At 34.2% G+C, this 15,912-nt stretch overlaps 1 protein-coding gene across 1 annotated transcript in view; it reads left to right on the plus strand.

Annotated features, from left to right (window-relative positions):
• The window catches only part of CSTF3 (cleavage stimulation factor subunit 3), a 72,461-nt gene that overhangs the window by 39,746 nt on the left and 16,803 nt on the right, over window positions 1-15,912 (plus strand). Inside the window, exons 4-9 of the mRNA XM_019456642.2 lie at window positions 11,161-11,193; window positions 11,591-11,688; window positions 12,691-12,757; window positions 12,848-12,882; window positions 12,973-13,099; window positions 14,753-14,830. Of these exons, the coding sequence (XP_019312187.1) occupies window positions 11,161-11,193; window positions 11,591-11,688; window positions 12,691-12,757; window positions 12,848-12,882; window positions 12,973-13,099; window positions 14,753-14,830 (438 nt within the window). The remainder of the gene's footprint in view (window positions 1-11,160; window positions 11,194-11,590; window positions 11,689-12,690; window positions 12,758-12,847; window positions 12,883-12,972; window positions 13,100-14,752; window positions 14,831-15,912) is intronic.

The raw sequence follows: 15,912 nt of genomic DNA on the forward strand, positions 1-15,912 counted from the left end.
TTTTGTAACTTATGTTTTCCACATGGTAGCATATTTTTGTGTTACTTATACAAAATTGCTTTTAAATATGCCAAAATAGTCCATTCTAGATAATATGCTATTTAACCAGCCCTTTATTGTACATTATATTGTTTCCAGTTTTTGGCTTTATAAGAAATTAATATAAATATGATTTTACTTAAATACCTTTATACATTTATAATAATTTTTTTTAGATCAACTTTTCAGAATTGATATTTCATTATCAAACATTGCTGGCATGATCTTTCAAATGAGCCAGGTAATGCCCTTTTAAATTGTTTCAGAATTTAGTAAAAATGACCACTGTATAGTTTGTCCAAGAGTAGAGATAAAAAAATTAAGTGTACAGTTTTGGTGGAAAAGATTAGGAGATTATTTGGTGAACATTTTTAAATGCAGTGTGGAATTAGGTCATTTTGATAACAAACTATGCATGTAGGATTGAAAAAGCTGGAATTGAGTCATAATACAAATGTTGATTTTATTTTTTTGGATAAAATGATAAGGGTATGAAGGGCAGAATTCCAAAATTTAATTATAACTTCTGATCTAAAATTAAGAGTATTTGAATAGAAGCAATGATTTTTAAAAATGTGATATTTTAGTCTGAGGAATGCACTGTATAAGTGTTGTAGAATGAGGAAATGGATGTTTTTTTTTCCACATTCATGGATCTGTGTTGATAAGGAGATCCTGGAAGAGGAGGCAAGTTGTTCAAAAAGTAGAGAAATATAATCCACTAAATTTGTATCACTTCATTATGGAAGCTTAATCTTGTTTTTCCAGAAGTGATCTTGAGAAAATCTGGATGAAGCTTTATCCATGATATGTACATATCTAGTATAAATGTTATATGTGATTTAGCAATGTAAAATCATATGTAGAATTAGTGACAAGGACATGCATAGAAAAATTTATGATGCCATTGAAAATTGGCAAGTGAAATGGTATTCTGATAGGAATCTATCAAAATGGGAAGGAAATTGATTAGTGAAACTAGAATGATCCACAGTAGAGGAGTGACTAAAATTTGGCTCTTGTCCAGTGATAATTCAATTGTTAATTTTTAAAAATAGCAATTCTCAATTTGTGAAATTGCAAATGTAGTGAGAAGTGCAGTAAGAAAAGAAAGGATTGTAAAGAGTTTTATGTAAATGGTTTTCCACTTCAAAAATTTTCCCCTCCAGGAGCGACTAAGTCCGAAGAGCATAGAACTCTTGATCTCGGGGTCGTGAATTTGAGCCCCTCATTGGGCATAGAAATTACTTAAAAAATAATTCCCCTCCACACATTTAAAAAAAAAAAGAAAAAGGTTGTATGACTATACTAATGGAAGATTAACTCAGCAAATGAGAGCAGACTGAGATATGTTCTAAGGTACATAATCTTAGAGAAATTGTATTATTGAGTAGTATTTTAAGTTTGCCTGGAGGATTTCCATTTCATTAAGAGGACAGTTCATAAAAGCTGAAAATTAAGGTAACAGGGTAGAAAACAGTATAAATAGATTGGAAAGAAACTGTTAAGACATTTGGGGGAAATGAGTCAAGTCAGTACATCTGCTTGAGCACAACTCATGCTGTGCATTATGGAATTGATACTGTTTTTGAGATCAGTAGCTTATAAACTTGGTGTTCTGACGTTCCTGTACTAGCTTAAACATCTCAAACGATTATACATATTTCTCGTTCTTGGTTTTAATGTACTGTTTAGAAACAATTTCTATGCCACACAATTTTGGGGAAGTGACGGGAGGAAGCGTAGTGGCACTAGAGTAGCCAGACCAATTGAGGCATTGATGATTAGTGACTTTTGGTACTTCAGACCAAAGTATTTTCCTCAAAAGGTAAAATATCCTGCTCTATTTTACTCAAAATCTGAAGATTTACTCAAAATCTGAAGGTTAGTTATTTTTGAAAAATAGTGTTTGGCATAGTGTTGACAAAATGTTTTTACTGGGAGCAAAGAATTGAGATAGTAAAACAGACTGCCTCTATAGATGGGAATTGATGGTTGCTGACAGATGCCCTGTAAATTAGGGCAAAACCAAAATAGGTCAGACTTTTTACCTTTGACAATTTTGATTGAAATCAATTTTGCCTGATTTACCTATAAATTATTTAACTTTTTTAGCTTTGTAGGCCTGACTGACAATTTCAAAGCATTTAAAAATGAGTCTAAAATGGAGATTGTTTATAGCCAGGGAAAAATATCAATTAATTACTCAGAAGAGGAGTTTACTGCCCCAAATAAGTTATGATTTTCTTTTTCGCTTAACAAAAACCCAATCTCTGCTGGGGTAAACTTGTGCTAATAGAAAATGTGTTACGGAAATAGTAACTGAGACAGATCTCAATTCTCCCAGTGATAACAGTTTTGACCAACAGTTTTGTGTGCATTTCTCCTTAGTTTATATCTCTTGTACTCTGGATGGGTGGTGGGGGAACAATAAGGAGGAGAGGTAGATGGGTAAACATAGCAAATGTGTATATATTTTTTAAGTTCTACTTTTTAAAATAGTATATTGTAGACCTATTTCTATTTAGTATTATAAATATATGTCACTGCTTTTAAAGTTTTATGTACATATGTATATACCCTATGCTCTTGTTAAGACAAAGCATAATTTATTCTGCCTTTGGTCATTTAAGTGTCCCAAGTTTCTGTATTAGAAGCACTCTTTTGGGGAACATCCTCATACATATGTCTTGATGAAGAGCAGAATAGTGTAGTGGCTAAGAGCTCAGTTGTGCAATCATGGGCAAGTTACTAAAACTTCCTATGCCTTGGTTTTCTCATCTTTAAGTAATAAATCATAATAGTACTTTACTTGAGTGGTGTTCTAGGATTAAATGAGTTAATACATATAAACTCTTCTTAGAGTAGCGTTTAACATACATTAAGTATTTAATAAGTGCTGCTAGTATTAGTATTTTGTCATTGATTTCAACTTCTAAGAAATTGAATTATTTTCACTTTGAAATTTAAATTTGTAAAAGGTAAGCAATAACTTTATTATTACCAGATCTAGTGACCTTTTTTAAACCCACATTCCTTTTGACCTGTGGCATATCCTACCGTCCACCAGTTCTCTTTCTTATAATGTTTTTGACCTCTTAAATGGGATTTTGTACTTTTTCTTTCATCTTATGTACTCTTTAGTTCTGTTCTTTTTTTCTGCCTGGTAATACATGTTTTTTCCAAAATTGTGTATATTCTCTGCTTTAGACAATATTCCTAATGTCTTAGGCATTATATACTCTGGGTATGTATGTAAGTTCATTTAAAACAAATGACTGATAAAAATATTATTTAATTCCAGTCTAACTTGAAAACAAATACCTTATCTCCTAACTTTAACCAGTTTCTGCCTGTAGAAATTGTATGGCCATCTCATATTAGATCTAAAAAAAAGTAAACTTTACAGCAACTACCATAACATTTTTTATTTTTATTCTCATTAAAAAAAAAACAAAAACAAAACAAAAAAAAACCCTCCATTATCCTTCCCTCTGTATTACTGGTTTTCTTTCCCTGTTTCCTCTCCCCCAAGATCAGGCCATTATTACCCTACTTAAGGATACAGCAACAGCCTCTTAGCTATTATTCTCTCAGCTAGTGCCTGCTTGCCTCATCCCATAGCACTAAAGCCATCTCAGTCTTACTCACCTCCACCTCCCACCCTAATGTGGATAAGCCATAGTTTCTGTACTTTCATTATTGGGTGACAATTTTTTTGTGCATCAGATTTAAACTCTGATTGGCTCAGGCCCTTTGTAGTGGACCTCTACCACAATTAGGCAATCTACTTTCCTAATACTTATTCTTTCAGGTGTGGATGTCTTCACTGTTCCACAGAAAATTCCAGAAACTCATGTCATTGATTTACACAAACCTTTTTTTCTCATTAATGGCCTGGATTCCACCTGCTAAGTGAAACTTTCTTTGGTAACTCCATTGCGTAGAACTCGTTTTCCTCTGAATTTTATAGGACATGGAATGTATACAAAATAATTTAAATTTAGTCTTATGTTCTTTCCAATAATTACTTTTATGTATTCAAGTAGATTATAAGCTTGTTAATAGAATTAAGTTTCATATTCTTGTATCCATTTGGTAAATCCTGTGCACACACTGAAGATACCTTTTAGTTGGTTCAGAAAAGTGGGAGATCAATTAATACCTAATTTGGTTAGTATGAAGAATCAAAATGAATATAAACAATCTAGAACTGAAGGTAATCTTATTTTTGCTAAGTACATTTTAATTGTATTCATAACGAGACTGTAACAGTGGTCTATACTTTCTACTCATATTTAACAATATATTATTTCTGTGACACATTTTAAGTGCTCAGAGAATTGAAAATTTATGGGACAGGAACAGGTTTATCTAACTGTATATGCATATATAGACATCATTTGTAACTATATTTAGTAGAAAAATTACAAATTGTAGAAATAATATAATCTATTGTAGGAAAAGTAGGAAGTACAGATGAGCAAAAAAATTTTAAACTACCTAGTTTCTTTATTTACCTGACTCCCTCACTGAAATAGAAGTCCATGACTTTTAAAACTTAGTTTAATACACCACTGTATCTCCAGTGCTAGAATAGAGCCTACCACATAGACACACAATTATTTGTTTAAAAAAATGAATATATTTATAGACAGTCCTTTGCTGATATAGGAACTAGGTGGTGCAAAGGACTTCAGCTACTCCAGCAACTTAAAAACTATATATCTTATGTAATCTTCCAACACCTATTTTTTAGGATATGAGATTGGAGAGCACCAGAAAAGAGTAGGGAAAGAGTAAAAGAATGGAAGATGGGGTTTATAATTAGGATTCCATTTGCTTGTAGGTTTTAGGATTGGGGCCAAACCTTTTGGATAATTAAGACAAGCAGAATGAGGCAACTTTTGTAGCTCAAACTCAGTTTAAATTCCACAAAAGTGCATGTGGTTTACTTTGGAAAAGATACAAATTAGGAATATAGGTTTACAATTAATTCATTTATTTATCACATTTATCATAAGCACTGCTGTGTAAATTCACTTGAGATGAGGCCCTAGCCCTGCTTCTGCTATGTAGTCCAGTAGTGTCTTAAAGCACAAGCACTGGGATACCTGGCTGATCCAGCCAGTAAAGCATGTGACTCTTGATCTGGGGGTTGTAAGTTTGAGCCCCATATTGGGTGTAGGGATTGCAAAAAAAATAAAATCTTAAGAAACACCATAAGCACTGACTTTTCTTAATTAGTTGCTATATAAAAACCTAAACAAAGTAGGGATGTCTGGGTGGCTCAGTCAGTTAAGCTTCTGACTTTGGCTCAGGTCATGATCTCATGGTTCATGAGTTCAAGCCCTGTGTTGGGCTCTGTACTGACAGCTCAGAGCCTGGAGCCTGCTTTGGATTCTGTGTCTCCCTCTCTCTCTGCCCCTCCCCCACTCATACTCTCCCCCCCAACCCCATCTCTGTCTCTCATAAAAATAAATAAATAACCTAAACAAAGAAAATAGAGATTTACTTTTTCTTTCATATTGTTTTGCTTGTTTATGGAGGTACCATGTCATTTGGGTTTATTTGTCAAATATGTTTTTGAGCCATTTAAAATTAATTATACAGTTATTTATTAATGATTATTATAACTGACAAATTTGCAAATATATTTTTTAAATTCTGATGTTATATGGGATTTGTTTTCCAAAGGTATATTATAAGAAAAAAAATTAAATTTGAGGAAATAGGCCAAAATGCCTAATCTGTTGCAAGTGATCATTACTTCTAATAATTAGTCAGAGGATAGTTTTAGTTCCAAAAGACAGTGTTCATTAATGCTGGAGAAATAATTGTGGACATTAAGAAAGGACTGGAAATAAATGTTCAAAAGTGTTAGGCACAGATCTATGTTTACTCAATATTCTACACTTGTTTTATTCTGCCCCAAAAACCATTCATTTGAATTCAATTAAAGTTTAATTAAAATATTTCACTTATCTCCCCCCTTCATTAAATAAAAATAATTAGTAGGAAGTTGACACTTATGCAACATCTTTTTTTTTTTTTTTTTTTTTGAGAGAGAGAGCGCACAGCAGGAGAGGGGCAGAGAGATTCCCAAGCAGGCTATGTGCTGTCAGAGCCTCACAAACCATGAGATCATGACCTGAGCTGAAATCAAGAGTTGGCCACTTAACTAACTGAGCCGCCCAGGCACCCTGACACTTATAAAATTTTTATTCTTTTCCCTCCACAGCAACTTTTCTTGTCTTGGTAAAATTGTAACTGAATGACAAATTCTTATGATAAACAGTAGATATATCAGAAGGATAAGTATTAAAAATTATCCTTAATTTTTTCTTATAGTGATTTTTTAAATTATAAAAATAACACAACCACATTAGGGGCACCTGGGTGTCTCAGTTGTTAAACATCCAACTCTTGATTTTGTCTCAGTTCGTGATCTCATCATGGTTTGATCTCATCACGACCCCTGTCAGGCTGTGTGCTGAGGACTCTGCACGGACAGTGCAGAAACTGCTGGGGATTCTCTCCTTCTCTCTCCCCCTCCTCCACTTGTGTTCTTTCTCAAAATATATAAACTTAAAAAATATATATAATGTAACCACATCAGAAATTGTGATAAAATTGTCATTCTGTCACACACACACATAAATTATTCATATTTTAGCATATTTCCAACCACTTTAAGAAATCTTTGCATTAGTATAACTTGGGATTCCTGTTATAAAACAGAAATCCACATTTCTTTAAAAAAAAATTTTTTTTTTAATGTTTGGTTTTGGGAGAGAGAGAGCGCGAGTGCAGGAGGGGCCAAGAGGGAGGGAGACACAGAATCCAAAGCAGGCTCCAGGCTCTCAGCTGTCAGCACAGAGCCCAATGCAGCGCTCGAACCCTCAAACCACAAGATCATGACACCCAGGTGTCCCCAGACATCCACATTTGATAGATCATCATCTAAGGTGATCATTTGCACATTAAAGTTTGGGAGCTGAAGACAAAAGATAATTTTTTAAGAGCCTGTTAGTTTCATTTCAAAATTACATAACTTTTATTATTTATTTTTAAGTAAACACTAACCCCAATGTGGGGCTTGAACTCACAACCCCGAGATGCATGTGCTACAAACTGAGCCAGCCAAGTGCTCCCATAAGATACTTTTAATAGATAAGATATGAGCCAAATTCTAGTGAGCTTTGTAAAATTATGTGTATGCATATAATGGGCTTATTAAATGGAGGCATTTTCCATTGGTTAACAATAGATCAAGAATCTCTGATGTCAAAGTTCAAGGCAGTATCTAGAACTTTTTATTATTTAAAAAATTTAAACCAAGCTTTTGTTATCAGGTAGATTTTGTACAAGCCTACATAACTATGCTAAATATTAAGAATATTTAACTTCTAGATGTATTCATGTAAATATTAGTAAACAATACCTTGGATAATAATGTTTTGAAGAAGAAAAATGGCCTAGTAGGAATACCAAAGGCAGGGTGTTGACATATTCTTGTGCTGGTTTTTCACCAATATGGAATTTTTCACCAAAATAGAATTTGAAAATGACCTGCAGCATAACCTTTGTTTTTCTCTCAAATGGGGCCAATTATAATAATAGTCCTCGATTTGGTTACTTGGTTTATATAGATCTGTTTAGAGAATATGTAATGAAAAGTGTTTGCTCTTTTAGTTCATGATTTTGTAAATTTGTATGATTTATGCATCTGGAAAGTCTAGATGCTTTATTTTGTTTTCAATCCTTGGGAACTTTATAGTACATGTTCTTATCATCCCTGTTTTATAAATGGAAATACTGATGCTGGGAGAAATTCAGCATTTGATACAAGGTGATTAAATTCTTTTATCACACTGCTTTACCAAAGCAGGTTGATACTTTAAAATTTTGAATGATGTTTAAGAAGTAATGAGATTATGGCTGCTATGTTAATGCCATAAGTGTAGGCTTTAGAGAGGGGCTGTCGAATGTTTACTGATTGAATTAATGAATGACAGTGGCCAGGTATTTAAGACCAGAGAATTCTATAGTTTTTCTACATATGTGTATTAAACATCATGCCAGTTGAAGTAATAAATAATGAATCCAAGACATAGGACCAATTTATGTAGACAAAAGCCAGATTCTTTGTTTTCTATTTCTTATACAAAAATAGATAAATCGTATACGTACGGTCTCCGCAGTACAGTCTCCTTTTTTTTTTTTTTGTCTCTGTTCTTCCTCCTATCCATACAACTCTGCCCACCATAACTATATCACCAACTTTGTATTCCATATTTTCTCCATGCTCATAAAATCATATGCAAACATATATATGTACAAATAAGATTTATTTTTGATCATTGTTTTATAAAAATGGATCATATTATACACATTTTAATCTTTTTTCATTCAATAAAATCTTATGGAAATTCTCACAAATTACCTGTTAGAGCTTTAATTCATTTTATATATACCAATGGTATATGGTATATATAAAATGAATTAAAGCTCTAACAGGTAATTTGTTTTGGATATTTACTTTGTTAACTAATTTTCCTGCTGCAAATTTAGCAGTAAATAACCTTGTTTAACACCTTTATATCCTGGTGCTTTTGTTTCTGTAGTATAGATCCGAGAGTAGAATTGCTAGGTCAAAAGATACATATTTTTTATTTGAATAGCTTTTGCCAATGGCTTTCCATAAGGGCCATAACAATTCATATTTCCTTGAGCAGTGTATGAACTCTCTTTTCCTCCTACCACTTCAGTAGTGGTAATAATATTCTTAAACTTTCACCATACTAATTGGTACAAAGTGGTATCTGTTATTTTGTTTTTCCCATCTTGGGAGTTTGTATGTGTTGCCATATTATTTTTAACCATTTGCATTTTCTCTTCTGGGGATCTTCTATTCGTATCCTTTGCCAATTTTCTCTGTGAGTATTGGTTTTCCTGGCCAGTTGTGAGAACTTTATATAGTCTGTCATCTGCATTTGGGAAGCTGGTGAATTCACTTCCACTTTCAACTCAACTTATTTACCTCTACCGAGCCAAGCAGGTGGATGCAAGGAAATCTCAGGTTTTATGGCAGCTTCAAAGAAGAGGGCTAGTGGAGAGCTTAAGGCAAAGAGTAAGAAAGTAACCCATAAAAATACGTGGAACCCCTCAACTGCCTTTCTACCCCCAGAGGAAAGTTGACATCAGCGTGGCTTCCAAGAAACCAAAAAGGAGTAGAACCAGCAGGCTGAATCCTCCCTACTCTTGAACAAAGATTTCTTTCTGGTTCTTTGTCCAAAGACCATGAACAGCCTGTTTGCTGTCTACCCCTGCTACATAGCTGTCACAATAGAGAAAGGGGCACCTGCTACACTCAGTCTGCCAACACTGAGCTTCATTGAACTGACAGAAAAAACAACTACACGTCTAAGGATCCAGCAACAAGAAAGGATGCTAACTAAACTCTTGGGGACAGCCCCCAACAGAATAGAGGAGACAACAACTTCCACAAAATGATATGAATACAGTGACACTGGAAGTGCAGGATTTTTAAAAAATGAGCTAAAACCCATTATTTTTTAACTAACTACAGTAATAAGTCAAATGGAGGAGAATGGTAACATGGAGACCTAAATAATTGGCCTGGAAAATCTAGTGGAAGAAATAATTTTAAGCCTAGACCAAAAATGCAAAAGACAGGGTAAAAATGACAGATTTTGAGGATAGAACAAGGAGATGTAATATGTATAATAAGAGTTCTAAAAGGAAAAGGAACAGATGGAAGAGAGGCAATAATTTTTTTTTAATTCTTGAGCTGAAAAATACCTTTATTTTTCAAAGGACAGGCTAAATTCCACGCAGAATTTGTGCTAATAGAATAATAAATGGCACCTACTATGTGCTCACTTTGCCAGGCAGTGTTCTAACGGCTTCACATTTATTAACTCTTTGAGTCCTTACAACAGCCTTAGAAAATAGCTATTATTATCACTGTTTTTCAGATAAGGAAAAAGAGGTTAAGTGGATAGTCAGTGTAAATCCGAGAGTTCTGACTTCAGAGCCTTGACTAAACTGCCTCAAAGTGGAAAGACTTAGGCATATCCTCTCAAAATTTATGGACTCTGAAGATCAAGGGGAAATCTTACAAGTTCCAGAGAGAAAGCCAAGTTATCAGCAAAAGAAAAAGAGCTTGTCATCAAAGTTCTCATCGGCATCACCATAAGGCAGAAAATAGAAAATTTATACATACTGCTGAGAGAAAAGGACCACAGGATTTCTCTAACCAATCAAATTATCCACCTATCTGGGTGAAAAAGATTTGTTGATACATCACAGTTGAGCAACTGATCCCACCTACCATCTAATGAAAATATTCAGAGAAAGGGAAATCTAATCATATTTAACCTTGGTCTTTGCACGTGTTATTCCTCTTGCCTGGAATAAGTCCTCCCTCCCTTTACCAGCCTAACACCTCATCCTTAACATCTTCACTTTTTCCAGGAAATTTTCTGCAACTACTCAAGTCGGAGTTTTAGGCTTCTTCTAAATGCACCCAGAGCACCCTGTATTTTCCTCATCTTGACATACTTTTCCATTACACTGTGAATTCTATGAGGACACAGGCAGACTATGCTTGTTTTGTTCACTGTGGTAGCCACAGTTCCTACCATAGTGCCTAGGATATAGGAGGTTGACTGGGTGACTGAAATTTAATTGTAGTCGAAGTTAGCAAATCTTTTTGCAACTGTACTCAGATTGTTCTAGTAATTAGCTATTCAAGGAAAATAAAGCTTTAAGTTTGTCTTCATTGGATACATAAAGCTCTGTATGTCTTGTATATATTTCTGTATTCACCTTGTGACTTACACACTTTGAAATTTATAAAATTTAAACATAAATAGTTGATGAAAAGCTATCTGTGTAGAATCAGCTTACATAAGGCACATTTACAGTGCATAATTACCCATGTTGCACTCAAAATTCTATTTGTTATTTTTGTAAGGCAGAATTAGTAGGAAAGTATAAGGATGAATTTGCAAGATTAGTCAAAAATCTCAGGCATGGTGTTTTAATACTCTAAAAACAATAATGTTAATTCTACATTTTTCTCTTTCTCTTCAGATAAAAGCTAAAAATTATGACAAGGTTGAAAAGGTGAGTTCTCATAAACATACTTTGAATTTTATGCTAAAGTTTAACTCAGGACTTACCATATATAGGCAAATCTAGTAAAATGGTAACAATTGTTGAATCTAGGTATTGATTATATAAGAGTTCATTATACTTATTTGAGTTTTTTGTATGGTTGAAAATGTTCACAATAAAAATTTTGGAAAAGAAAATAATTATACTCTACTGACCAAAATCATGAGAATGATTTTGATTATCTAAACTGAAAATAGGAGGGATTTGTTAAATTTGCCATTTATCTGTAACAAGATAATAAATTAATGAAAATAGCTGAATTTGTTTTTTTAATGTTCCATTTCACCCACATACATGTGAAATTTATCTAACCATAGATTCTGATAATATTTTCTTGTATTTATAGCTATTTCAAAGATGCCTTATGAAGGTTTTGCACATTGATTTATGGAAGTGTTATCTTTCATACGTTCGAGAAACTAAGGGTAAACTGCCAAGTTACAAGTAAGTTAAAACAAGATCTTAAGAATAAGTCGTCTCCAGGCACACAGTCAACCCCACATAAACTCACACCTTCTCTTAACTTAGGGGAGACTTAAGAGTTCAAAAAGTCAGGGTTCTCGGAGAAGTCAGTAACCCTTGGGAAAAGCACTTCAAAGAAAGCCACTGGTGTCGGTCTTATTCTGGAGAATCAAATCACCCAAGCCCTTCTTCTATATTGAAACATTGTACATTTGTTAACACCCAGTCACTTTGTTGGCAGGCTTGTTGTCAAACTAGAATTTCTATAACTAGAATTCTGTATTTTCTGTTCCTCATCTTTTATTATCTTATATTGAAGAGGAAGTTCTTTCTTCCTATATTTTACTTCAGAGCTAATACATCTTCAGACACAGTGTACCTCCTCAATCAGAGAATCAGATATTTCCAATTGGAATCTGCTACATGTAAGATTAGGCAATTTAAAGAATATAACAATAAGTGAAATATGGGCTTTAGTTTTGATAAGCTCACAAGCAGTAGTTAAAAAAATAAAGCATATACATTAAAGACATTGACAAACTAAACACAAAAGAAAGATATTTGCAAAGATGTCTTTACATTTTTGCTTAGACAAAAAGTTCAAATGCTGTTTTCATCTTATGATCAGAAGTTATGATTGTGTCTTAAAAAAAAATACATATATATATATATATTTAATGTTTATTTTTGAGAGAGAGTGGGGGAGGGGTGCAGACAAAAGATCCAAAACAGGCTCTGACCTGACATATGGTGCCCCGTATGTTTTATTTGTAGATATATTTTAATAATAAATGAATGTTTATTAACATGTATTTTGGGGTGCCTGGCTAGTTCAGTCAATAGAACATATGACTCTTGATCTTGGGTTGTGAGTTCAAGCCTCACATTGGATTAGAGATTACTTAAAACTAAAATCTTAAAATAATAATAAAACCTTTTTAGAAAATAAATAATTTAAATACATGTCTGTCACATTTATTTCAGAGAAAAAATGGCTCAAGCATATGACTTTGCACTGGATAAAATTGGAATGGAAATTATGTCTTATCAGGTAGACTTAAATTTTTTCCATATATATGCTATACACGTAATAAATTTGAAAATATCAAGAAAGATACTGACATTTTATTTTATTTCTTAGATTTGGGTGGATTACATTAATTTCTTAAAAGGCGTGTAAGTATTTTTATAGTTTTTTTTTTTTCCCATGTGAATAATGGCTTTAGCTGTAATATAATTGATAGCATTTTTTTAATCCAATGCCAGGGAAGCTGTTGGATCTTATGCAGAAAATCAGAGAATAACAGCTGTCCGAAGAGTTTATCAACGAGGTTGTGTTAATCCAATGATCAATATTGAACAACTCTGGAGAGACTATAACAAGTATGAAGAGGTAAATTAGGCCAGAGTAGTTTATTATTATAGCTAAGCCATTTTTAGTTTTTTTGTTTTTAATTTTTATGCATTGTGGATTTGTGGATTCTGGCCTCATTAGTATAAGGTGCCTGGATATTAGCGCTACACAGGTTTGTTTTTATATTGATTGTAATCAAAGAACCATTCCTAATGTTTTTGGAAGGTTTTGAGAGTCTCCTAATACTACTGAGTTATTTTTTAGAGAATACCCTGGGAGAAATTATAATTCTTACAAAACCACTTGTATTCAGTGCTAAACCACACGGTCATGCATACACATTGCCATTCATCTCTTATTAAATGGGACCTTATTAGAATTGTTTCCAGGAGTAATGATCAGTTGCATTGCTTGTCTTTCATGTAGTTATAGTGCTGTGATTGTTGGCATGCAGGGAGGCTGCAGTCCAAGATCTTTGTCTCAGTGGCTTTTTTTTTTTTTTTTGAGAGAGGGAAGGCAAAAGTGAGCGAGGGGCAGAGAGAGAGAGGGAGAAAGAGAGAGGAGCGGGGCTCTTGCTCACCCGAAGCGGGGCTTGAGCTCACCTGATACTGGACTCACCTGATACTGGACTTGAACTGTGAGATACGACCTGAGCCGATGTCAGATGCTTAACCATCTGAGCCACCCAGGTGCCCATCACTGGCATATTTTTTAACCAGCTGAGCTAATCGGCTTATATATGTAAACATACATGTCAAATAAGCTCTATTGTTAAAACAAAATTTCTGATATGTCCATTGTGATAGGGAAGAACTGTGTAGGGTATTGAAACTGTTCCCTCATAGGCATGAGCAGTGATTGTCAAATTTTTTGGTCTTGGGATTTTAAGAATTGATGAAGATTACAAAGAACTTTTAATTTTAATGTGGCTTTTATCTATTAGTATTTAGCATATTGAGATTAAAACTGAGAAATTTCCAAGATATTTATTATTTCATTTGTATTTCACAATAATAAATTCCTTACATTTTAAATTTTAACATAAATAGCATTAAAACAAACTGTCTTTTTCAAAGCAAGAAAAATTTAGTGAGGAGAGTGGCCTTGTTTTATATTTTTGTGAATCTCTACCTAACTTAATAGAAGTTAATGGAAGATTTTCATATCTGCTTCTAAATTCAACGTGTTATGATATTAATAACATCATGTAGCCTCTGAAAACCCCTGAAAGGGTCTTAGGGAACAGGACTCCTTGGACTACTTTTTGAGAATTACTAAGCGTGAAAGATAATGTTTATATCTCCATGCTACTTTGGCATTTGTTTTTAAAGTTATGCAGACCTAGTTAAAAAAGGACTTTTAAAGTGAAGCGATGGCTATTCACCCTGATGAATCTGTACAGAGTTCTTTATTAGTATAATCTTATATGAAATAATTGACCCTTTCCAAATGATTCCTTATCTTTAGAAATTCCTGATACATGGAGACTTACTGCCAGCTCCTAACAGACATAAGCAGATCCTCCTTGATCTCTGAAGCATGTAATGTGATTGAATCTTTATTTTATTAACAAAGTCCTTTAAAATAAAGAATTTAAAGTGACTTAGTAAATGAACAGATTAACTGTATTATGCTAATGTTAAAATATACTTAATTTTAAAATAATATACATTTCCCTTTGTTTTTTCCTAGGGTATCAATATTCATTTAGCTAAAAAAATGATTGAAGATCGGAGTCGAGATTACATGAATGCTAGGCGTGTAGCAAAGGTATGGGGTTCCGACAGTGCACTTACTATAATGATGAGTATGGTGTTTACACAAGAGCTTTCTCTGTCTGATGTTCCTCTTGACATTTTCAATTATTAGCAATCTTAACCAGTGACAGTTAATTGCATTGTCTGAATGGATGATATATTTGAAATGAAATACCTCTTTACATACATATTAAAGGACAAAAATAAAATAAATCAAGTTTAGAAAAAAATTTTTTCTTTCTTTCTTTTTTTTTTTTTTCAGAGAGAGACAGAGGGAGAGGGAGAGAGAGAGAGGGAGAGAGAACATCTTAAGCAGGCTCCACACTGAGCACAGAGCGTGACATGGGGCTTGATCCCATGACCCTGGCATCATGACTTGAGCTCAAATCAAGAGTTGGACACTCAACAAACTGAGTCACCCAGGTGTCCCTGGAAAAAAATTTTTTTTTTAATATTTATTTATTTCTGAGACAGAGACAGAGCATGAGCAGGGGAGGGACAGAGAGAGGGAGACACAGAACCAGAAGCAGGCTCCAGACTCTGAGCTGTCAGCACAGAGCCCAACGCGGGGCTCGAACTCACAAACCATGAGATCATGACCTGAGCCGAAGTCGGTCGCTCAACCGACTGAGCCACCCAGGCGCCCCGAAAAATTTTTTTAAAATACATAAACAGGGGGCGCCTGGGTGGCGCAGTTGGTTAAGCGTCCGACTTCAGCCAGGTCACGATCTCACGGTCCGTGAGTTCAAGCCCCGCGTCAGGCTCTGGGCTGATGGCTCTGAGCCATCAGCCCAGAGCCTGAAGCCTGTTTCCGATTCTGTGTCTCCCTCTCTCTCTGTCCCTCCCCCGTTCATTCTCTGTCTCTCTCTGTCCCAAAAATAAATAAACGTTGAAAAAAAAAAATTAAAAAAAAAAAAAATAAATAAATAAATAAAATACATAAACGGGGCACCTGGGTGGCTCATGTGGTTAAGTGTTTGACTTTAGCTCATCATGATCTCACGATTCATGGGTTTGAACCCCGTGTTGGGCTCTGTGCTGACAGCTCAGAGCCTGGAGCCTGCTTCAGATCTGTGTCTCCCTGTCTTTCTCTGC

The sequence above is a fragment of the Panthera pardus genome, unplaced genomic scaffold (genome assembly GCF_024362965.1).
Source record: "Panthera pardus isolate Hobbes unplaced genomic scaffold, ASM2436296v1 HiC_scaffold_12, whole genome shotgun sequence".
Taxonomy (NCBI): domain Eukaryota; kingdom Metazoa; phylum Chordata; class Mammalia; order Carnivora; family Felidae; genus Panthera; species Panthera pardus.